This window comes from Magallana gigas, chromosome 8, assembly GCF_963853765.1.
Source record: "Magallana gigas chromosome 8, xbMagGiga1.1, whole genome shotgun sequence".
Classification (NCBI taxonomy): domain Eukaryota; kingdom Metazoa; phylum Mollusca; class Bivalvia; order Ostreida; family Ostreidae; genus Magallana; species Magallana gigas.
Window position 1 is genome coordinate 35,107,722 of NC_088860.1, and position 23,438 is coordinate 35,131,159.

The following is a 23,438-nucleotide window of genomic DNA, read 5'->3' on the forward strand; positions in this document are numbered from 1 at the left end:
GAAAAAAAATTATTTCAGACAAACTCGCCACGTCAAAATTAGTGTTGTGTTATATACAGCATTGCGTAAAATAGAAAAATGGATGGCGTAGATGTTTACGAACTGGAATATCCAACTTATGAAGGAGTCAGGTTAGCCAAAGTTGAACCACTTCTTAGAGATGCTGGAAAAGTGATAAATGATATTCAAGATTTAAAGCTTGGTCCGGAAGCAGTTATTCTGGCTACGTTTCCTAGATCAGGTAAGCCAAATTTAATAACATGTCCATTCTACTCTAAGGTGGCTGGATTGTCGATATATTAACCTTCCGATCGGCCTAGAATTTTAAGATATGATTTGTTCAGCTATTAATTATTTTTAAAACGAAAGAAATCTACCTAATAAACCCTTTAAATTTGGGTAATTTTTATATGTTTATATATAGTTTTTGTTCTAAAGGAGATATTTTAAATTATACATATACTGATAAACATCTGAAGTGTTAGGAAGGCTTAATGGTCGTGGCCATTTTTAGACTGTTATACCGATAAACATCTGAAGTGTTAGGAAGGCTTTATGGTCGTGGCCATTTTTAGACTGTCTAGACAACAAGCAATTGTGATATGGGATAGAATTTCATGTACGTTTCATGTGTTATGAAATCCAAGTGATGTCATATAATTTTAAAACATATGCAACATATTGATATAAAGTAGCAACTCTTGAAGCGTGTTAGGCTTCAATAATCAAGTAATGTATATTAAAATTGTATTAAATTGATCGAATTTTGTCCTGGTGTTCAAATCCAATTAAGACCGAAGAGCTTGATGATAGATTTAATTACTCCGACAATATCTGATTACTACATAATACTTAGAGATGATTTCTAAGAACATATATTTACATGTGTATATATTTTCAACAAACGTTCGATTTAATATTAAAATGGTCATTAATAAAATAAACTATACATTAAAAAATCGAGTTCGTAGTGTTATCACAGACAAAGGGAGTGTAAATGTAAATATTTTTCAATGCACATTACAGAACCGCTGACGTACTAAAAAAATTAATTTCAAATTACACAATACATTTCAACATACACATATAAAGTCACCTTAACTCAAAGTCTGGGTTTTTTTTACCAAAAAAAAAATTGAGTCAATATTTATTTAACAATGAAAAAAATCAATATTATACTAGTATTTTTTCAAATTAAAACTTAAAAAAAATTTTATTTGGGAAAATTATATGTTACACAAATGTGGATTTGTATCCGGAACAGCAGATATTTGGTTAATTTTTTTCTCTTCTGCTTTAAAAACTGTGCTAATATATATTACAAAAAATTCGGGTGTTTTGCAATTTTCAGTTTTAAGAAACTTAAAACATATGCCTTCCTTTTCATTCTTTTTCTTCTTTATCTTAACTTTGTCCGGGTCGGACTTTAAGACTTCAAACTTGATATGATACTGAGAAGGAAACCACGTCTCTTAAATGTTTAGATAATAAATATAATATTTTATTAAAATATTTAACTTGTCCTATTTTTATCTCAAGGTCAATTGTTTAATGAAAATATTGTCTGGACCATTTATAAAAAAAAGTTGTCGGGTCACTAATCTACTTCTCTTCCAATTCAAAGAAGTTAAAGCACTTGAAATTGAGTACAACATTTTCATTTATTAATATAGATTGTGACAAATTTATAACAAATATATTTCAAAAGGCTTTTTTAAAAAGCCCAATTAGATTCAAAGCTTTAACATTGTAGGAACACACTGGGTGTACGAAATTACTCATATGTTGCTTACGGGGAATGCAAACTACAATACAGTTTCTAGAGAGGCCACTTTCTTGGAAGGGTTGCCAGACCTTGGTCCTCTACAGTTTTATAATCATATCGTCAGCACACACCTTCAATTCAAGTGGCTACCAAAACAGCACGTAGAGAGAGGTGGCAAAATCATATACGTCATACGAAATCCTAAAGATGTTGCGGTTTCGTTCTTTGAAGTGTTGCGCTCCTGTGGTTTTTTGCGAGAAGAAACATTTGAATATTTTTTATCTGAATTTTTTTTGGGGAAAAGTGAGTATTTATCAATCAATCGTTTTAATGACTCTCTCTCTCTCTTTTCTCCTTTTCTCTCTCTCTCTCTCTCTCTCTCTCTCTCTCTCTCTCTCTCTCTCTCTCTCTCTCTCTCTATGAGCGCAGAATAGTTCTGACTTTACAATATAATATCGTAGTGCTATTTGCTATATGATGAGAAAAATCTACAGGAAATGCCACGATCGATTATTATTTAAATAATCTTGATTGAAACCAAGATAAAATGAGTCAATTCTTTGGATGCTTTCCTATCATCTTAAGAATTAATTTAAGTATTTCTTTAACCTTGAGGGGAAAATAGGAATAAAATGTATTGAGAAAGAAATAAGTACAATTTTTACAGTTTTTTATGTGCTATAATCTTATCAAAGAACAAACTCTTTTTATAAGAATTTAGAAGATTCTGATTAAAAAAAAACACGTTCAAAGAAGAATTTATTCATGAGTTTAAAAGTTTTTCATCACCATAAACTTTTTAACATATACTTGATTGCTACGTATTCAAAACTAGAACCATTAACCCAGGGTGATTAAGGAATGTTATCACGCAACTAAAGAAGTAACTAGTTATATCCAGAAAGCTTTTAACGACGGATCATTGTTGAATGCGAATTCGGGACTTTGTCATCATATAATATGATTTTCTTGATATTTAGGGGCAATTTATGGGGGTTGGTTTCAATACAACCAAGCCTTCATTAGAGAGGCAAAGGCACGAAAAGACCAAATCATCATGTTGCAATACGAAACATTGAAAAACGTAAGTGTGTTACTGTTGGCAAGAACAGAATTTTACGTTCTTTTTTTTCTAAATTCTAAGGAAAAATTAGATATTAATATGTTTTTAGAATTTCCGTCCTAATTGATTTGATTTAAAAGATATTAATAACTTTGCATTGTTTGATATTCACAAAGCTTAATTTTGTAACTCTGTTGCTTAGCTAAAATTTGAACTCCAGTCAAATATGATTGAAAATCACAAAATTTAGAAGCAAACCAATGTATAATATGCAAATTTAAATTCAGCAAAAAAAAAAAACAACAGCAACAAAACATTAGCTTTGTTCACATGACAACTTACAGAGCTTTGTGTTTTACCGCTGACATTTAAATCTTAGTTAAGCAGGTAAAAGCTAAAAGTAAAAACATAGAAAATGTGAAGAATTTTGTCATGTTTTACTCAAATGTACACATACATACATATTGAAAAGAACATTTCAAATAGAACACACTAAAGGAACTAAAACGATTAGCGGAGTTCTTAGAAGTGAAAATAGCTGACCCATTATTGAAAGAAATAGCAGAGAAGTGTCAATTTGACAACTTAAAGACAGCTGATAAAAGCGTGCGAAATGATGAAGCATTGTCCAAGATCATGCGAGCTGTGAGTCTTAATGAACATCCTACCATTTATAGGAAAGGTAACTAAGAATACTTTAATAAATGTGTAAGGTTAGTTTGAAAATTTATTCTACAGCTTACTTATTTGTTCAATTTCAAATATATAAAACCTTTATAATAGTTTTGCTTTATTTAACCAATCAAAAGATTATTCAATATTCATCATTAAATATATGAAACATTTTTGGAAAAAATTACCATTGGTTTAAATACAAAAATCAAAATATGAAATTTATTACTTTAAAACACTGTCAATATTGAAGGAATGATACATTAAAAGGAATTTTATTTTAGGTGAAATTGGAGACTGGAAAAATTATTTCACAGTAGCGATGAGTGAAGCATTTGACAAAACAAATGCAGACAATATGGACGATATTGGATTGGAATTCGAATTTGAGTAGAGTACAAATCAGAAATTGATATATGTATCATATTTATGCATTATCATTCAACTCTTAGTGAACAAGATTTATCTAAATATCTATTGTTTATATTCAATGAAATAAAAAAAAATATTTTGCTTGTAATTGTGTCATAAACCGATGGTTTTTATTACACAAGAAAATAAAGACTATTTAGGCCATTTACATTTCAAGAATTGATGTCCTCCAACGGCTATAAAAAATATTTAAGATTCCAGGTTTTTTTTTCTAAAATAGAATTTCATTCTCTCTTCTAAGAATATCTATATATTAAAGGTACCTCTTTTTATGAAAAAAAAAAGCGTTCAACAATATCTAATTGTGATTTGGTTGTCGACTGCTAAATGAAAATTTTCTTTAAAATATTTTATACATTGATAATCACGGTAATAACAACTTAACACAATGGTGAGAGCCAATATGGATTGATTTACCCTTTTTTCTAAATTATATATATATATATATATATATATATATATATATATATATATATATATATATATATATATAGAGAGAGAGAGAGAGAGAGAGAGAGAGAGAGAGAGTTAAGAAGTTAACTTACCTGACGCAAAAACTTTTTATGATCTGTAGTTGTCCGACGATCGCCCATCTGTCAGCTCGTAAAAAAACTCTCTCTCTTTCCTCTTTAGCAAAACTGGGCCAAATTCAACTTAACATGGGATAAAATATTCTTATCGATAGGGAAAAATGTTTACAATAAAGAAAAAAAAAGAAGATTTTGTTAGGTGAAGTTTATGACTAGAGTGCATAAAATTCCTTAATCTGCTTTTTAACAACCACCGCACCAGATAAGTCCAAAAATCAATTCCAACCATCTACATATATGTATAGTGTAGATGATATGTTGTTTAAAGTTTGACTCCTGGGACAATACTTGCGCAACGGAGGAGTACAACGCGGCTATGTTAAGGCTGCCCGATTAATTTCACAGCGATATGTAGAAAGTCACTTGTCTGTACTTCATAAGATATGACGTCATAGTTAACTTTGACGTCACGATCTGCATTCCTTTCGATCGTTTTTAGGGAATGTATCGTAACGTAATAAGTGATATTCATTGTGCATAATAAAACCGTTTCATTCCTTTACATAGACACTGTTGTAAATACTAGTGATACTAAAGTCAATATCACCGATATGGAGTATAAAAAAATCAACAGTTTTAAAGCTTCGTAATAGGTAAATTACTATTCATAAACTTATGGTTTTGAGACTCCCCCTGCTACGTGTAATCTAATGAATGGTGATATGTATGTGCATATAAAAAACGGCTTGGCACATAAAAACAATCTTAGTATATTTTACGTGAAATCGGGAGAGAAAATAAGTACCACTGTGAATCTTGCTGGGGGAAACCTACCGATTGACCCGATTTTGTGTAAATCGAGCCTAAAAGGTAAAAATGTGCCTAAATTCGATGGCGGTGCGAAATGTTTTGACAATATTTCAAATAAACGAAGTATTTATATGAACCCCCAGCAAGAACTGCAAAATACATTACTTATCGAAGGATTTGTCATAAAAATATTTTTGATTAAATGTCAGTATTCACTTGTGGCGATGCGATTTTTATAGATTATTTACCGTGTTAGAATACACCCGTCACGTGCTTAAGAAAAATATATGACGTCACAAAAATACATCAAATATAGTGTTGGATGACACTGTTAACTTACGTAATAAAAGTTTAAAGAAACTCACTCGGTTAAAGCATTTTTCGATAATTAAAATAGTATCATTTTTCGATATATATTTAGCTTCGGACAGCCTTAACATAGCCGCGAAAGTGCAATTAAGGATTACAAAAACTAAAATCCTCTGGTATGAAATGCTCTGCTTTGATGGATTTCTGTGTAAGAACCCTGATATATGAAACATTTTAAAATTACTCCAATTAAAATCCCCTGACCAATAATGGAGCTCCAAAAGGGGTACACAATTCAACATTGAAATATATAGGAAATATAGCCTCTCTAATCGCAATGCTACATTGCCTCATACTACTATGCAACCGCTTTAAATGTATACGAATATATTGAATAGGTTTGGTCAAAGTCTAACTTAAAGATAAAATCATCATCTGAATACCGTGGAATCATTACAATTCGTGGTGGCTCAATTTTCGTGGTATTTGTGGGTAGCCCTCCCCCACTAATTTTAATCCTCAACGAATACAATTTAAGAAAGAGATATGGGACAGTAACCGTTCCATAAAATTAATCCCCAAGAATGACAAAAAAATTTACAATCCACGAAAATTGGCCCCCGCGAATTAAAATGATTCCACAGTAAAACGTTGACGTTATAGAGCCAAACTAATGATCCCAAGTCTCATCTAGAACAAACCACCTATTGAGCTACTCAGATATTCAAAATTTACTCGAAAATTGTCGCTCTCCTATGAAATTATCTTTTTTTTTATTTATTTTTTATTTAATAAAGATACCTGTTTTAAGTTTAGTCGTTATACCATGAATGAATCCAAAGAAATGATAAAATATCCAAACGATTTAATTCTGCCTTTGCATCCATTAGAACTCACAATACATATCTGCATATACTTTAAATGTTGAAATAACACAATAAAAGGACATTTATCTAAGGAAATACGAAACAAATTTGTTCCCCTACACGTCTCCGTAATTATATGAATAAGTATGTAAAAAAAGATTATTTAAGACAAACTCGCCACGTCAAAATTAGTATAGTGTTATATACAGCATTGCGTTAAATAGAAACATGGATGGCATAGAAATTTACGAACTGGACTATCCAACTCATGAAGGAGTCAGGTTACCCAAAGTTGAACCACTTCTTAGAGATGCTGGAAAAGTGATAAATGATATTCAAGATTTAAAGCTTGGTCCGGAAGCAGTTATTCTGGCTACGTTTCCTAGATCAGGTAGGCCAAATTTAATAACATGTTCATTCTACTCTTAGGTGGCTGGATTGTCGATATATTAACCTTCCCATCGGCCTAGAATTTTAAAATATGATTTGTTCAGCTATTAATTATTTTTAAAACGAAAAAAAATATACCTAATAAACCTTTTAAATTTGGGTAATTTCTATATGTATATATATAGTTTTTGTTCTAAAAAAGATCAAGACAAGCTAAAAATGGCCACGACCATTAAGCCTTTCTAACACCTCAAATGTTTATCGGTATATGTATAATTTAAACACAACAAGCAATTGTGATATGGGATAGAATTTCATGTACGTTTCATGTGTTATGAAACCCAAGTGATGTGTTATAATTTTAAAACATCTGCAACATATTAATATAAAGTAGCAACTCTTGAAGCGTGTTAGGCTAAACAATCAAGTAATGTATATTAAAATTGTATTAAATTGATGGAATTTTGTCGTGGTGTTCAAATCCAATTAAGACCGAAGAGCTTGATGATAGATTTGATTACTCCGACATTATTTGATTACTGCATAATACTTAGAGATGATTTCTAAGAACATATATTTATATATTTTCAACAAACGTTCGATTAAATATTAAAATGGTCATTAATAAAATAAACTATACATTAAAAAATCGAGGTCGTAATGTTATCACAGACAAAGGCAATGTAAATGTAAATATTTTTCAATGCACATTACAGAACCGCTGACGGTACTAAAAAAATTAATTTCAAATTACACAATATATTTCAACATACACATATAAAGTCACCTTAACTCAAAGTCTGGGTTTTTTTTACCAAAAAAAAATTGAGTCAATAGTTATTTAACAATGAAAAAAATCAATGTTATACCAGTATTTTTTCAAATTAAAACTTAAATTTTTTTTTGAGAAAATTATATGTTACACAAATGTGGATTTGTATCCGGAACAGCAGATATTTGGTTAATTTTTTTCTCTTCTTCTGCTTTAAAAACTGTGCTAATATATATTACCAAAAATTCGGGTTTTTTGCAATTTTCAGTTTTAAGAAACTTAAAACATATGCCTTCCTTTTCATTTTTTTTCTTCTTTATCTTAACTTTGTCCGGGTCGGACTTTAAGACTTCAAACTTGATATGATACTGAGAAGGAAACCACGTCTCTTAAATGTTTAGATAATGAATATAATATATTTTTTTAAATATTTAACTTGTCCTATCTTTTTTCTCAAGGTCAATTGTTTAATTAAAATATTGTTTGGACCATTTATATAAAAAAAGTTGTTGGGTCACTAATCTACTTCTCTTCCAATTCAAAGAAGTTTAAGCACTTGAAATTGAGTACAACATTTTCATTTATTAATATAGATTGTGACAGTCAAATTTATAACAAATATATTTCAAAAGGCTTTTTTAAAAAGCCCTATTAGATTCAAAGCTTTAACATTGTAGGAACACACTGGGTGTACGAAATTACTCATATGTTGCTTACGAGGAATGCAAACTACAATACAGTTTCTAGAGAGGCCACTTTCTTGGAAGGGTTGCCAGACCTTGGTCCTCTACAGTTTTATAATCATATCGTCAGCACACACCTTCAATTCAAGTGGCTACCACAACAGCACGTAGAGAGAGGTGGCAAAATCATATACGTCATACGAAACCCTAAAGATGTTGCGGTTTCGTTCTTTGAATTGATGCGCTCCTGTGGTTTTTTGCGAGAAGAAACATTTGAATATTTTTTATCTGAATTTTATTTAGGGAAAAGTGAGTATTTATCAATCAATCGTTTTAACCTCTCTCTCTCTCTCTCTCTCTCTCTCTCTCTCTCTCTCTCTCTCTCTCTCTCTCTCTCTCTCTGAGCGCAGAATAGTTCTGACTTTACAATATAATATCGTAGTGCTATTTGCTATCTGATGAGAAAAATCTACAGGAAATGTCACGATCGATTATTATTTAAATAATCTTGATTGAAACCAAGATAAAATGAGTCAATTCTTTGGATGCTTTCCTATCATCTTAAGAATTAATTTAAGTATTTCTTTACCCTTGAGGGGAAAATAGGAATAAAATGTATTGAGAAAGAAATAAGTACCATTTTTACAGTTTTTTATGTGCTATAATCTTTTCAAAGATCAAATTCTTTTTATAAGGATTTAGAAGATTCTGGTTAAAAAAAACACGTTCAAAGAAGAATTTATTCATGAGTTTAAAAGTTTTTCATCACCATAAACTTTTTAACATATACTTGATTGCTACGTATTCAAAACTAGAGCCATTAACCCAGGGTGATTAAGGAATGTTATCACGCAACTAAAGAAGTAACTAGTTATATCCAGAAAGCTTTTAACGACGGTTCATTGTTTAATGCGAATTCGGGACTTTGTCATCATATAAAATGATTTTCTTGATATTTAGGGGCAATTTATGGGGGTTGGTTTCAATACAACCAAACCTTCATTAGAGAGGCAAAGGCACGAAAAGACCAAATCATCATGCTGCAATACGAAACATTGAAAAAAGTAAGTGTGTTACTGTTGGCAAGAACAGAATTTTACGTTCTTTTTATACTAAATTCTAAGGAAAGATTAGATATTAATATGTTTTTAGAATTTCCGTCCTAATTGATTTGATTTAAAAGATATTAATAACTTTGCATTGTTTGATATTCACAAAGCTTAATTTTGTAACTCTGTTGCTTAGCTAAAATTTGAACTCCAGTCAAATATGATTGAAAATCACAAAATTTAGAAGCAAACCATTGTATAATATGCAAATTTAAATTCAGCAAAAAAAAAAAACAACAGCAACAAAACATTAGCTTTGTTCACATGACAACTTACAGAGCTTTGTGTTTTACCGCTGACATTTAAATCTTAGTTAAGCAGGTAAAAGCTAAAAGTAAAAACATAGAAAATGTGAAGAATTTTGTCATGTTTTACTCAAATGTACACATACATACATATTGAAAAGAACATTTCAAATAGAACACACTAAAGGAACTAAAACGATTAGCGGAGTTCTTAGAAGTGAAAATAGCTGACCCATTATTGAAAGAAATAGCAGAGAAGTGTCAATTTGACAACTTAAAGACAGCTGATAAAAGCGTGCGAAATGATGAAGCATTGTCCAAGATCATGCGAGCTGTGAGTCTTAATGAATATCCTACCATTTATAGGAAAGGTAACTAAGAATACTTTAATAAATGTGTAAGGTTAGTTTGAAAATTTATTCTACAGCTTACTTATTTGTTCAATTTCAAATATATAAAACCTTTATAATAGTTTTGCTTTATTTAACCAATCAAAAGATTATTCAATATTCATCATTAGATATATGAAACATTTTTGGAAAAAATTACCATTGGTTTAAATACAAAAATCAAAATATGAAATTTATTACTTTAAAACACTGTCAATATTGAAGGAATGATACATTAAAAGGAATTTTATTTTAGGTGAAATTGGAGACTGGAAAAATTATTTCACAGTAGCGATGAGTGAAGCATTTGACAAAACAAATGCAGACAATATGGACGATATTGGATTGGAATTCGAATTTGAGTAGAGTACAAATCAGAAATTGATATATGTATCATATTTATGCATTATCATTCAACTCTTAGTGAACAAGATTTATCTAAATATCTATTGTTTATATTCAATGAAATAAAAAAAAATATTTTGCTTGTAATTGTGTCATAAACCGATGGTTTTTATTACACAAGAAAATAAAGACTATTTAGGCCATTTACATTTCAAGAATTGATGTCCTCTAACGGCTATAAAAAATATTTAAGATTCCAGGTTTTTTTCTCTAAAATAGAATTTCATTCTCTATTCTAAGAATATCTATACATTAAAGGTACCTCTTTTTATGAAAAAAGTCTGCACTAGAACAAAACGGAAAAATGCAATACAAAAAAATGTGCGTTACTCTAAAGATAAATATCACGAGACCATGTTTATTTCTAAAGTATCATAAGTAATGGAAAATGTCAACATCAAGAAATAAAGCCTATAAAAATAAACAAATTTACATGTAATTATGCATTCTGTAAACGTCTTTTACTCCTGGAGAGAAAAATTTCACGGTTTGATGAATTGGTAACTTTTACGGTAGTTTTAATTTCACGGTGGTTTTATGTTTTTATATTAAATAATCATGATGTTGTCAATATTTCTCTAATATTAGTAAACAAGGGAAATAATTAGCATTATTTTTCTTTCCCTTAATTATCTTTTAACTAGGGGCATAGAAAAGAAAATTCTCTTAGCAGAAAAGTCTCTCAAATCAACTTCTAATTTCAACGTCGAAGAAAATAATTATTCCACTTATGCACAATAATTGCAATGTTATATAATGTTCGCGGACATTTATTTCCTAAAGTTAAAATTAAAAAGAAAACACCGTAATGTACTCCATGTCTACAATATACACATCGAACACGTTTATCAAGTATACATGATGTAACAAACATTAAAGCCAAACACCGCTCGTAAATAGGCACCGTCACACAGATATCTTGTATATAAACCCTTCGATTTCGTAACACCCGATTGCACACCTGAAACTCGTGGTGGACGTGTAATATTCCTTTCGGGATCCTTGAATTTTACGCATTTAATTTTTATTTCATGTGCATATTCTGTTTGTAAATTACATTTTAACCAGTTCATTTGATGCTAGTATTCTCCTGGCTTGACATAAGTGCATAAAACTTAACATTTTCAAATTTCATCGTGACCGAGTAATACGGCGAGGCAAGATGTACGTCCATACAGGTAAGACCTCTACAGCAAAAAAAAATAAACTGTTGAAATTCTTCAGCATATTTAGGGGGTGTAGGGATAACCGTAACGTTGGTGAAACAGAAATATGGCGGACAAGATCTATTTACGACGGTGTTCATCTTTAACTTTAACAGGTTATGCAAAGTCCCAATTTACTCGAATTCTTAACTTGAAAGACTGATGATTCTCGCGCGGTTTGATAACCGACCTTTAAACGCAATAAAATGATTTTTTCCTTTTATGTGTATATCTTATATTTAAGATTGTGACATTTTACAGTAGTTTGTCGAAGGAGAATTTAATCTATAAAATTCAGGCATTGTAATTAATAAAAACAGATAAATACAAGTTCGCCAAAATCATGATCACTAAAATTTAGTTAAACATTAGAATTAAAGAAGTGTAAGCATTTTAAATGTAAAAGAAATTCTTTGATAACATCTGCCATTTTGGTTTCCTAAATAACTGTCAAATTAAAGAAAAATTATAGTTTAATGAAAGAAACCATGTACATAGTGAATTCGCTATAGTTATTATTACGAATTCATTAAACGGATATAACGCATTACGGATATCAAAAAGTTAATCCATTAGTCCTTAGGACTTTACTATAACCGAGTTTTATTGTACTACTAGACTAAGTATTTTCGATTTTACTGCTTACTCTTTGCAGCTTTTCGTATTGCAACATGATGATTTGGTCTTTTCGCGCTTCCGACTCTCTGATGAACGCCTTGTTGTAATTAAACCAACCGCCAAACATCACCTCATAATAACAAAAACAAAACACATTGTATTAAGAGAGAAAGAAAGAAAGAAAGAAAGAAAGAAAGAAGAAAGAAAGAAAGAAAGAAAGAAAGAAAGAAAGAAAGAAAGAAAGAAAGAAAGAAAGAAAGAAAGAAAGAAAGAAAGAAAAGTCTAGAAAGTCTTAAGATAATCCAATTATTCTTAAAGTTAATTTGAATAATTTAAACCCATACCAACTAAATTTATTAAGGAAATCTTTAAAGGGGAGGACTCATAAATGCGTGTAGGTTTAAATATTTTTCTACAAGTATATATTCAATACCATCACATCCCATTAAGGGTTAAAAACAAAATCGTTTATTTCATTTTTAACATTTCTCAGGAAAATATTGAAGACGGTTAAGAACTGCGATAAAACAATAATTGTTCGTTTGAATTTTAATGTTAATTTAATGTTGATTTCCGCTTGATCTTCCTGTTTGTTTAATCACCCCTTATGCCATAAATTGTAGGACTCGTTTTCATTTACATCTAAGTGCAATTATTGCAATGTAATTATATATAGAACCCAGGTCCTTCAAACGATTGGTGTATATCCAACTCACCTTCTTTTAAAAATATCCAAATAAGAACTCTTCAAATGTTTCGTCTATGGAATTGCAAGAGATTTTAATGTTAACAATGCTTCAGTAAAGCCTTTTCAATAGGCTACCAAAATTTGAATGTCATTCGATGAGTTACAAGTTACAGCGCTTACACTTCTTTGCTATGTAAACAAGGCATTTGTTTACATTCTGAATGTTGAAGTGAAAATTCAAGTTTTTGACCTATGATAAATGTGTTAAACGTTAGGAACTGTTCATTTATGCTTAATATAAATAAGGAGATATACATATCAGCATGGTATATTGAACATATGTTAACAAAGACAGGGCACGAGCCTTGTTTACATGACAAATAATTGTGAGCCCTGTATCTTGCTTATAACTCAACGACTGACTCTAAAAAATCATTTGATCATTAGAAATGCAGTTCTAAAGCATTGTAAATAATAATTAAAAAAAATAGATGCTGTCATTAGACAGTAATACCCGCACCAAGTGTTTGCCCCTAAATAACACTGTTTTGTACCAGTTTAATTAAAAATGAAGGCAACATGCCAGCTCCGGTAATATATTTAAAAATTATAATTTTCATAACGGAAGGATGAGATCCCTTCCCATATGATAATACACATGAGCAGCAATATGTGCAATTTGGGGTTGAACTGTTTGCACTGAATTTTCAGTTAATCAATAATCTTAACATTTCATGTGATAGAAAGTATAATGGTCTATTTAATTATTAGAAACAAAATTTCAAAATTAAAGTATGCCCCCTCCCCGTGGCAGTTGCCGGTTTTAGATTTGCTTCTGTGTGCCTACATGTACATCATCGAGTGCACAGATTTAGAGAAGGGAGTGAGAGTGAGGAATGCAGACCCCCCCCCTCCCCATGAAAATTCATTTATATCAATTGTAAAATTACCAAAGATACACCTTGGACCCCAGTGCTCTTACAGACATGTAAACGCTCTAACCCATTGCGCTTAAATGTTAGGTAACATTATTTAGGGGGTAAATATTTATTTAATATTTAATATACTTTATTGTTTATCTCGATAGGAAGTATACATCACAATATGCAGGTGTCCTGCACCACCTTAAAGCTGTTATTCACCTAATTAAATAGTGCAAGTGGATTTGAAGAATAGGTCATAAAAATACATGCATCTTACATATAACTGATCTTTGTCTGAAGTTACGTACACAACACAGGTCTGCAGGCCTCATTAGCGGGTACTAGTTTTACCCAGCTCTTCGATTAGATGGGTTCACGTGTATGTATACATGTATGTGTTTTCCATATGCAGAAAAGGATTAGTTAAGATCAGGTAAAGGAATTCATTATTGTGTTTTAATTGGATTATCATTATTATGTTGACCAATAAAGGTAAGCATAATACATGTAGTAGCAGTAGCACTATATAATGAGATGCCAGCATACATACGTTCTACTTTCAGTTTCTTAATGTGATCTCCCTTTGACAGCATACTGTGTCATCTTCTTTTAATGTTTAAATAAGTTTATCATCGTTACCTTTACTATCGTATTTGTAAAGTTTCTGTCATTTTAATTGCAAAAGTTATATTTTTCTTTGTCAGACTTGCACTATTGAGTTGACCCCATATTGACCCTGTATAGAGCCTTAACAATTTCGTATTAAATTTGTGTCTTAGATGTAAATAAGTTTAGACACTTATCATTTTTATATGAGTTATAATAGGAAGGAAGGAGTATTTCTTTCTTAATGTATTATAATGCATCAAATACAATGTAGGTCATGACCTTAAGGGACTGTTCTGACCCCACGAAACAGGAAAATACAAAATATCTTCTAATGTCAATATGATGCATCAATTTAAATGGTGTAAAGTACATTAATGACCCCCAGGTGATGTCGTTAACCCCCCCCCCTCGCCTTTATGAAATAGGAAATGATGATACACTGTATATTTTGTTAACTTCTGAGATCTGAGATCCTCATCCCTAAACCTATAATTTATTCTTGCTCTTTGTGTCATTGCGCGTAAAATTGTATATAGATTATGTCACCTAGGAGACACTCTAACATTCTAGAACTAGAAATAATAAAGTATTTTATCTTATTCATAATGTAGTGTTTGATCCATGTGGGTAATTCCTAGCCTAATAATGACACTGATTAATGTCTAGGAGAATTTACAATTGCCCCAAATAGGCGAATACACATGCATATAAGATTTTGTTTATAAATCTTAAAAATTGAATTAAGCAATTTCCAAAATGTTAATGTGCATCAGGAGAGAAAAAGCAATCAAAAAATGATTTAAAATTTGCTACTGTACACATGTAAGAATGTATTAAGAAGACTGAATATTTAGAACCAGGTTAGATTGGGGGGGGGGTGAATGTGGAGTATAAACATTTACCGGTATGATTTGAATCATTTATTGTTTTTAATTTTAACTTGTCAATGAATACTACCGGTAGTTATTGATCCCAAGGTAGAAATAGGACCTCTGGTCATATCTCAATAGATCATTTGTCAATTATGCAAGGTGTAATGTAATTTTTTTAAGAATAACATTTTTTACCAGTTTATAAAAGTTTTTAGACACCCAAATTATATTTTGATTTTAATAGATCATTCGACAATTAAGGGGAATGGGGGGGGGGGGGGAGAGAACAGTTTTTATTTGAGTTTGTTTGGGGGTGGGGGTTCCAAGTCATATATTTGACAATTTTTAATGTAATTTAAAATAAGACTAAGCCATACTACAGTCATGAACATGAATAGTATAGAACAAAACACAAACTAATACATGTATATATACATTGGACGTATTACAAAACATAGATAATTGATCTAATTATCTGGGTTTTTGAATTGAATCATATATCATGTACATATTATATTATTGTTTCTTTGTTCAAGGCATTTCAGATGGTATGTAGGTCATGATCCCAAGTGCTCTTCCTGAAAGTATCAAATATCATAAAAACCATTGAGATCCCCACCTTAATCCAAAGATATTATTCCTCCTTAGGTCATGGCGCATCAGATCATTATAGCATGTAATTAATTTATGACCCTAAGGGGTCATCCTGAACCCCTTAGAATCAGAAATTGTCAATTATCTTTAAATTATTGATGTTTGATGATCCTACCTCTATTTAATCTTTACTATTAAGTCTCCCGAATGAAATTTGGAGACTTATTGTTTTTGTACGGTTCTTAATACATGTATTATTATTCTTCGTCTTCTTCTTTTTCTTCTTTCCCACTCTGAACTTGTTTCTCAGAGATGGCTGGACAGAATTGTACAAAACTCTAGGATATGATAGGCCTGCATATCTAGTTGAGCACCCTGGTTTGATTTTTCTCATTTTGGGTTAGACAACCACTTTTCGGGGGGGGGGGGTCAAAAGGGTGTGGGGGTCTAACATTGAACCTTGTAGGAAGAATCGTAGACTCTATTGTAAATGGTAACTTGAAAACGGACAAAGATAATAATATAGGGTTTTCATAATCATATATTGACTGATATTGGCAATATATAGGGTTTATTAGATCTGACACCTCGGGTCATCCCCATCCCCCAGGAATTTGACGTTACCATATATCTCAGAAACTGTTAAAATCATGACCCCTTAACCATATATATTCATGTTTCTGATGTCAAGGCATCAAATGTTATGTAGGTCATGGGCCCTGTGGGTGGTCCTGACTCCCTCAAACAGCAAGTCCCTTCATATCTTCAAAACAGTTGAGATCCCCACCCTTAAACCATATATATTCTTGTTCCTTGTGTCAAGGGGCATCAAACGGTATATAGGCTATGACCCCCCTCGAACAGGAAGTGCACGAATATCTCGAAAACGGTTGAGATCCCCACCCCTTAACCATATATATTCTTGATTCTTAAAGGGCATCAAAAGGTATGTAGGTAATGGGCCTCAGAGTTAAATTTAATTTTTCAAAACCGTGATGCACATCTATGGAACAGTTCCTATCATATCCCAAGATATGATGTGTCTTTCCATTAAATCATAAAGGGAATTCTAGGATCTATGGTTTTTTTTGAAGTGATAAACGTCAATTTTCTGCTACTTTTTGATTCCCTGGATGAAATTTAAATTTTTAAAACCTTATTGCACGTCTATAGAACAGTCCCTATCAAATCCCAAGATATGATGTGTCTATCCATTAAATCATAAGAGGAGCTCTTGGATCTATGGTTTTTTTAGTGATAAAAGTCAATTTTCTGCTACTATATGACTCCCTGGATGAAATTTTAATTTTTAAAACCTTATTGCACATCTATAGGACAGCCCCAATTATATCCCAAGAGATGACGTAGCTACTCCATAAGTTGTAAGAGGAGTTCTGGGAACCATACTTTTTTTGCAAGAAAACGTCATTTTTTGTTGCCTACTGATCCCCTTAATAAAAAAAAAATTCTGGAACCTGATCACACTTCAATATGACACCCCCAATCATATTCAAGAAGATCATTTGGCTACGGTTCAAAATAATGTATCCATGTTTCATCACCACTAACAATTTTTGATAAACGTCGTCCATCGTAATTTTCGTAGATTTGAGGTGCTCCAAGACGTTGCTTATCCTTAAGGTCTGTTTGGACGTTTTTTGAATTGGTAACCCACCTTTAAACTTGTATCAATGACATACACTTGTTTCCATACACATCACACAGATTTTTGAAAATTTCTTTGGCGTCTCTTACTGGTCTGACACATGCTATTATGAAGCATCCTTATTGGATGATAACTTGATCAGTCATATTCTCACACAGTGTCTCGAATTGTGGTCATATACCAGCTTCTCCAAGGAGTATTCGATGACGAAACGTGGTCAAATAAACGGCTATAAATAGAATATGAACCAAATCATTCGTGACATTATTTATTGAACGCCCCTCGTGCTGGTTCATTTCATGGTAGTTAAATTCTTACAAAGAATCAATATTTTTCGTTACCACAAAATGATTTTATCAAATATTTTTTGGAAGTAATATTTTTTTTATTTGCTTTACCTTATTTACTAAACGTATAGCATTGAAGTTTCTCCTAGCAAAGAAGTCAGTCTTGGTTAACTTATTTTATTACAAAGATAATAATATTTAAATAAAAGCAAAATAACCGCGTTACTATAATGTTTGCGGAAAATTACTTCATTGGGAACATAGTGAAATAATATTCATTGTCATTACCACGTCTGCGGTTTACACGTTTACACGTTGAAAACGTTTATTAAGTGGCATGATATGACAATCATTAAAACAGGCAATTTTTTATATTTATTATTTTTTCATATGCATACAAACATTTTAATAATATAATTCAAAGCCATTTTTTATTCATCCACTCACACATTCATCCAGATTTGGCAGTGGTTGCTTGTTAAACAAAGGCAAACGGTTAATATTAATGATAAACAAATAAGAAACAAAAAATAAATTAATTACTGAATTGTATCAAATATATGTTTCCATACATGCCAGTTGTTGGTAAACTTTTGCAAAAACAGGCAAATTAACTTCAATTTAAAATCAAAATCTCAATGGAGGAAGATTGAAGCGTTTCAAAAACTGACATTTGAAGCGCAGTAAAATGAGGTATTTTTTCTCTGTGCAGATATATAGAATGTTGACATTTTACGGTAACAAGTCGAAGGATTAAGTGTGTCAAAATCCACTCATGTTTTAAGGGGTTATCGTAAGTAGGACACAGACATATTTAAATCAAGGTTAAAATTTCATGCTAATACAAATAAGAGTAGAATGGATATCTATCTTGGGATCTAAATGATTCTCGTCTGGGGGATTTAGTTACACATGCATAAATTGATTTAATTTTCAACAAGGAAACTTAGGGTGCTTTTTGTCAATCTAAACAAGTTCAAGGTATCACATCATTCAGTGTAAACTAATAAATTCATTCAATATCTTTGTCTTTGGCGGTTGGGCAAACCCTTGTAAGTTTAAAAGCCTAAAGTTTATTATATGGTGCCCCAACAATCTTTTATTAAACTTATTAGTTATTAGGTATGTAGATGTACTATTTAAGCATATACTAACTAGTTATAATCCATTAGTCTCCTTTCGTTCAATATGCATGAACATAAAACCCTTCAAAAGTTCAGTATGAAAGTAGGATCATATTTGTAAAAGCCATATCTAAAAATATGTTTAAAGTGTTTTATCATGCACGGTCACGAGTCTTGAACACCGGCTGATGACCGAATTATGTAATACCAACAATTAGTGTCTCATTTAGTACGGAAACAGATACTGTCTCTTTTTTTTTTTAAAAACTGATTATATATGAGAGCAACTTGGGCTTCTCTAAGGAGTATTTGATGATGAAACGTGGTCAAATAAATGGCCATCAATAGAATATGGACCAAAGCATGCGTGAAAAGAAATTCCAAAGTCACTTGAAACCTGCATTTTATGTTATATTATTGAATTTGTATATTATTGAAATTTCTCTCATCAAAGAAGTCAGTCTTGGCTAATTTTATTTTATTATAAAGAAAATAATTTTTAAAGCAATGCAAAATAACTGCGATGTTATAATGTTATAATGTATAATAAAAATTTATCGCATCGGGAATATAGTGCAATAAAATACACTGTCATGATTACCATGTCTACAGTTCGAAAGATCGGTCAAATACCTAGCGAAATAAAATTTACAATAAATTTTCATAATTGCATGACTGTAGCCCACAGAATTCTACAGGCTAATACTAAGTTTTTATAAGTTTGAACTAATTACAAGTATTTGAATAAGAAAATGATCTGAAACAGATAGATGCACTAAGCCAACACTCATTGCACTTCAAAGCACACCATACTATAATACATTTTGAGAAACACTTTGGCATGTGAGCGAGAAATTCCCGCTGCATCATTCACATATATGTAAACAATCAAAATAGGTTATGAAAGTCAAAAGTTATTGTTCACCGTTCGTTGAATTTACATGTACATAGGATCCTTCAAAGTTCAGAAAGTGGAATCATGTTTGATAAGGTCATATCTAAATCAATTTGTATAAAGTATTTTATGCACGGTCACGAGTCTTGAACACCTACTGAATGACCGATTATGTAATATCCTTAAGACCTAAACCCTCACCAAATGCTTTTAACTCATTCAAATCATCCATGTCTGACATGAAACTATCGGTACAAGAATAAATTAACTTGATCCTCTCTTCACATGTGACTAACTCAAAACCACCAGTAGCTATGATACACAATACATCGCGAAAACAAATACATCCAGTATCACGAAACACAAAATAGCTTACTACTCTGCAGTTACCAGAATGTTCCGACTTACTGAGACAGGTCCAACTCTGGTTATCATTTTTCCAAGGTCCCAAACAACCAGTACACGGCTGATTTTCTACAACACAGAACACACACAAAAGGACAATGGTGCACACAAACTGAAACAACATAAAGAACAATGAACATGAATAACATAGAACAAAAACAAAACGGTAAACAAACAAATTGAACACTGCGGGGTTTTTTTCAGAAAAATTTAACAATTTTTTTTTTAATACAAAGATTTTGGGGAATCTATCCCACTTCTGACACCAATTTTTCAAAGATTTTCGAGCGGAATTAATTAAAATTTATATTTACTGTAAGACAAAGAATAAGACAATATTTTTACATTGTTTTTACATATTTAATATAGTTTGAATCGATACATATTGAAAGTAGTTGTCCTAGTATGGGAACTGGTAAGGTCCTCCACTGTAGTCTATTGCCACTTGGTCTACACAAGAATGGACTGGTAAGGTCCTCCAATGGACAATGTTCTCTACTGGCCACTTCGTCTACACAGGACTTCACCAATATTCGGTCACCATCGATGAAAGTGGTTTACACAATGGCTGGCAAAAAGGGATCTGCGCCAACATAGTACACAAACACATTAAGAACATGACAAAAGCAACTGTGGCTTTTACACCAATACGCACCATACTTTACTTACAATATACAGGCTATACGGTCATGAATGACACACTTAGCATAGACGCTTATTACACACAAAATACTGATACACAGTCTTAAAGAAGACTTACTATAAAGCATATAAGCTTTTACACTCACAAAATACTAACTCATAATTACTTAAATGCAGTGTTGCATAATACTACTCATGACTACAAAAGGAATATGACCATAATAGTCCGCCATACTTATAATAGATTCAAACACGTGTATCTAAACATATACATTTAAATTCAAACGTAACAAATAAGCATAAAAACGATTGGAATACCATGACTGGGTGTTTTAGAACAGTAATGAACGAAATGACGATAAAATTGACAATTAATAAACCTCACCTCAGAAAAAGCCAGTACCAGGTTCACCTCAGAGTAAGCACACAGCTGTTTATATTAACAACATGCATAGTGACTGGATGGTATGCACGAGAGAAGTATAAGCGCGTCCTTCCCTCTGGACTGCCGCGTCCAAACTGATACTGCACGGACTGGCGGGTTTAAGGCCCAGTGAACTGAGGTTCAATAAGGGTATTTACCAATACGTATGACTAAATCACTAAGGGGCTCAACACGGGATATGTGGTTAAGTTAAAATACGAAACAATATATACAATGATGAATTTTAATGTGACAATACCAACAATATGTCATCTAGTACGAAAGACAGATACTGTCTCATTCTTTTTAAAAACTGAATATATATAATATTTATATTACCCCTACCCACGGGGATCATGATTTGAACAAACTTAAATATACTCTTCCCAAAGATCATAACTATGATACAAGTTTTAACATTTCTGCTCGTATGGTTTTGAAAAGATTTTTGAAAAATACCGACGAATTTTTAAATAATACAAAATAACCTCCACTTGTAGAGAGCACTAACCTTTATATTAACAACCTTGATTCCTTTTCACCCTAAAATGTTTTTGTCAAGTTTGGTTAAAATTGGCCAAACGGTTTTGGGGAAGAAGATGAAAAAGTTTTTCAATGACGACAACGACAACAACTATCGACAACGGACACATATTGCTCATAGAAGTTCACATGTGCCATCGGCTCAGGTGAACCAAAAACATGTGGGTTTTTTTTAAGTTTTACTAGCAAGTCAATTTGTACTCTCTGGCGCCTCAGAACGTTAAAATTGAATCCGTTTAGAACTCACGAGCGCTTCTGTTTATAAAAGTGGTTTTACTCAAATTATGTCATGACGTCCTCTTTCTTCGCAATTTTTAGTTCTAGGCATGGAAATAAAAATTCCAGTAAATGAAAATAATGATCGAGATCTTGTCATACCGTGTTGAGACGGACACATATTGATTATGGGGGAAATTGTTCATTATATTTTTAATTTATACATGTTTGTGTATTTGAATTGTGTTGTAATTACTTATACATATGTTTGATAAAATTATTTCCAAGGTTCTTTATTCAAAAAGACAACGCGAAGTCATGAAAATATGCATGCTTACAGTATTTTACCGGTTAGTAGAGGTTCACCAAGGCCTCCATTTATAAACAATGTTTACAAAGCCGTCTTATTTCCATACCTTTAAATAAACTTCATTCTCATTGGCTGAGGTAGTCCAATGGGACAGATCGATATATACTGATTTTCTTCTATTTTTAGCAGGTGTATAAAAGGACAGTCTTGCCTATTATTCAGTGAGTTGTCCGGCAGAACACCCCAGCAGGTTCACAGTACCTTTCCCCATCTGCTAAGCACTGTCCCTTTTTGGTGATTTTCCTTTATTCTAACTTAGTAGTATTCCTAAGTATATTTCTAAATCCATTCAAACAGCTTAGTGTTTCTTTAACTGGTTTACGGTAAATAAAAGGTCATTTTTAATTAATTATATTCAATTTGATAGAATAAATCAGAAGAAGATTACTTATTTTTGACAAAGTTTATATTCCTGGAGTATTCATATTTTTCACATCATCATATTTTCTGATAAGTCAAATTTTTTAAGTCTTGTTTTTGAGACATTCAATTTTTTTAGGTCACGTGATTAAACTCAGGTGACGTATTGCTATCCGTTTACAACCGTCGTCGTGCGTCGTCCGTTGTGCGTTAACAATTTTACATTTTTAACTTCTAAAATTACGTCCATTTGTTACCATTTTTTTATGTGAGGCCTCTCTATGATAAGAGGAATCTTATATAAATTGTGAAATTCATGGATCTACCACCCCGGGGCACCACAGGTGGGGCCAAATATAAAAAAAGCAAAATTTTCAAAAATCTTCTTCTCTACTCCCACACATGTAAAAAAAAACCTGGTTGCATGGTTATGATGTCCATGAAGCCTTCTACATAAATTGTGAAATTCATGGCCCCTGGGTCAGGGGTTTTGGCTCTGGGTAGGGCCAATATACCCATATAGTAAAAATGTATTGAATCGTAGAAAATCTTCTTCT

The 23,438-nt window shown here is 31.7% G+C and overlaps 2 protein-coding genes and 1 long non-coding RNA gene across 6 annotated transcripts; 2 read left to right on the forward strand and 1 right to left on the reverse strand.

Moving 5' to 3' along the window:
- Positions 1 to 4: 4 nt before the first annotated feature.
- LOC136270948 (sulfotransferase 1E1-like) lies at positions 5 to 4,076 on the forward strand. Of its 2 annotated transcripts, XM_066069968.1 has the most exons (5): positions 5 to 241; positions 1,754 to 2,068; positions 2,746 to 2,849; positions 3,315 to 3,510; positions 3,785 to 4,076. In XM_066069968.1, exons 1-5 carry the CDS (start codon positions 79 to 81, stop codon positions 3,892 to 3,894), a joined length of 888 nt encoding a protein of 295 aa, XP_065926040.1. In that variant the 5' UTR covers positions 5 to 78; the 3' UTR covers positions 3,895 to 4,076. The 2 variants fall into 2 exon arrangements, with proteins under 2 accessions (XP_065926040.1, XP_065926041.1); XM_066069969.1 differs by lacking the exon at positions 1,754 to 2,068.
- A 1,857-nt stretch (positions 4,077 to 5,933) lies between these two features.
- Positions 5,934 to 10,583, forward strand: LOC136271050 (sulfotransferase 1C4-like). 3 transcript variants are annotated; one of them, XM_066070141.1, is made up of 5 exons: positions 6,423 to 6,838; positions 8,287 to 8,601; positions 9,253 to 9,356; positions 9,822 to 10,017; positions 10,292 to 10,583. In XM_066070141.1, exons 1-5 carry the CDS (start codon positions 6,676 to 6,678, stop codon positions 10,399 to 10,401), a joined length of 888 nt encoding a protein of 295 aa, XP_065926213.1. In that variant the 5' UTR covers positions 6,423 to 6,675; the 3' UTR covers positions 10,402 to 10,583. The 3 variants fall into 3 exon arrangements, with proteins under 3 accessions (XP_065926215.1, XP_065926213.1, XP_065926214.1); XM_066070142.1 differs by having other exon boundaries at positions 6,436 to 6,838; positions 9,822 to 9,980; XM_066070143.1 differs by lacking the exon at positions 8,287 to 8,601 and having other exon boundaries at positions 5,934 to 6,838.
- A 7,954-nt stretch (positions 10,584 to 18,537) lies between these two features.
- LOC105326135 (uncharacterized) lies at positions 18,538 to 21,512 on the reverse strand. Its single transcript, XR_010708438.1, has 3 exons — positions 21,354 to 21,512; positions 20,709 to 20,909; positions 18,538 to 20,395 (listed from the first exon to the last, which is right to left on the reverse strand). It is a non-coding gene; the product is annotated as an uncharacterized lncRNA (long non-coding RNA).
- Positions 21,513 to 23,438: the final 1,926 nt, after the last annotated feature.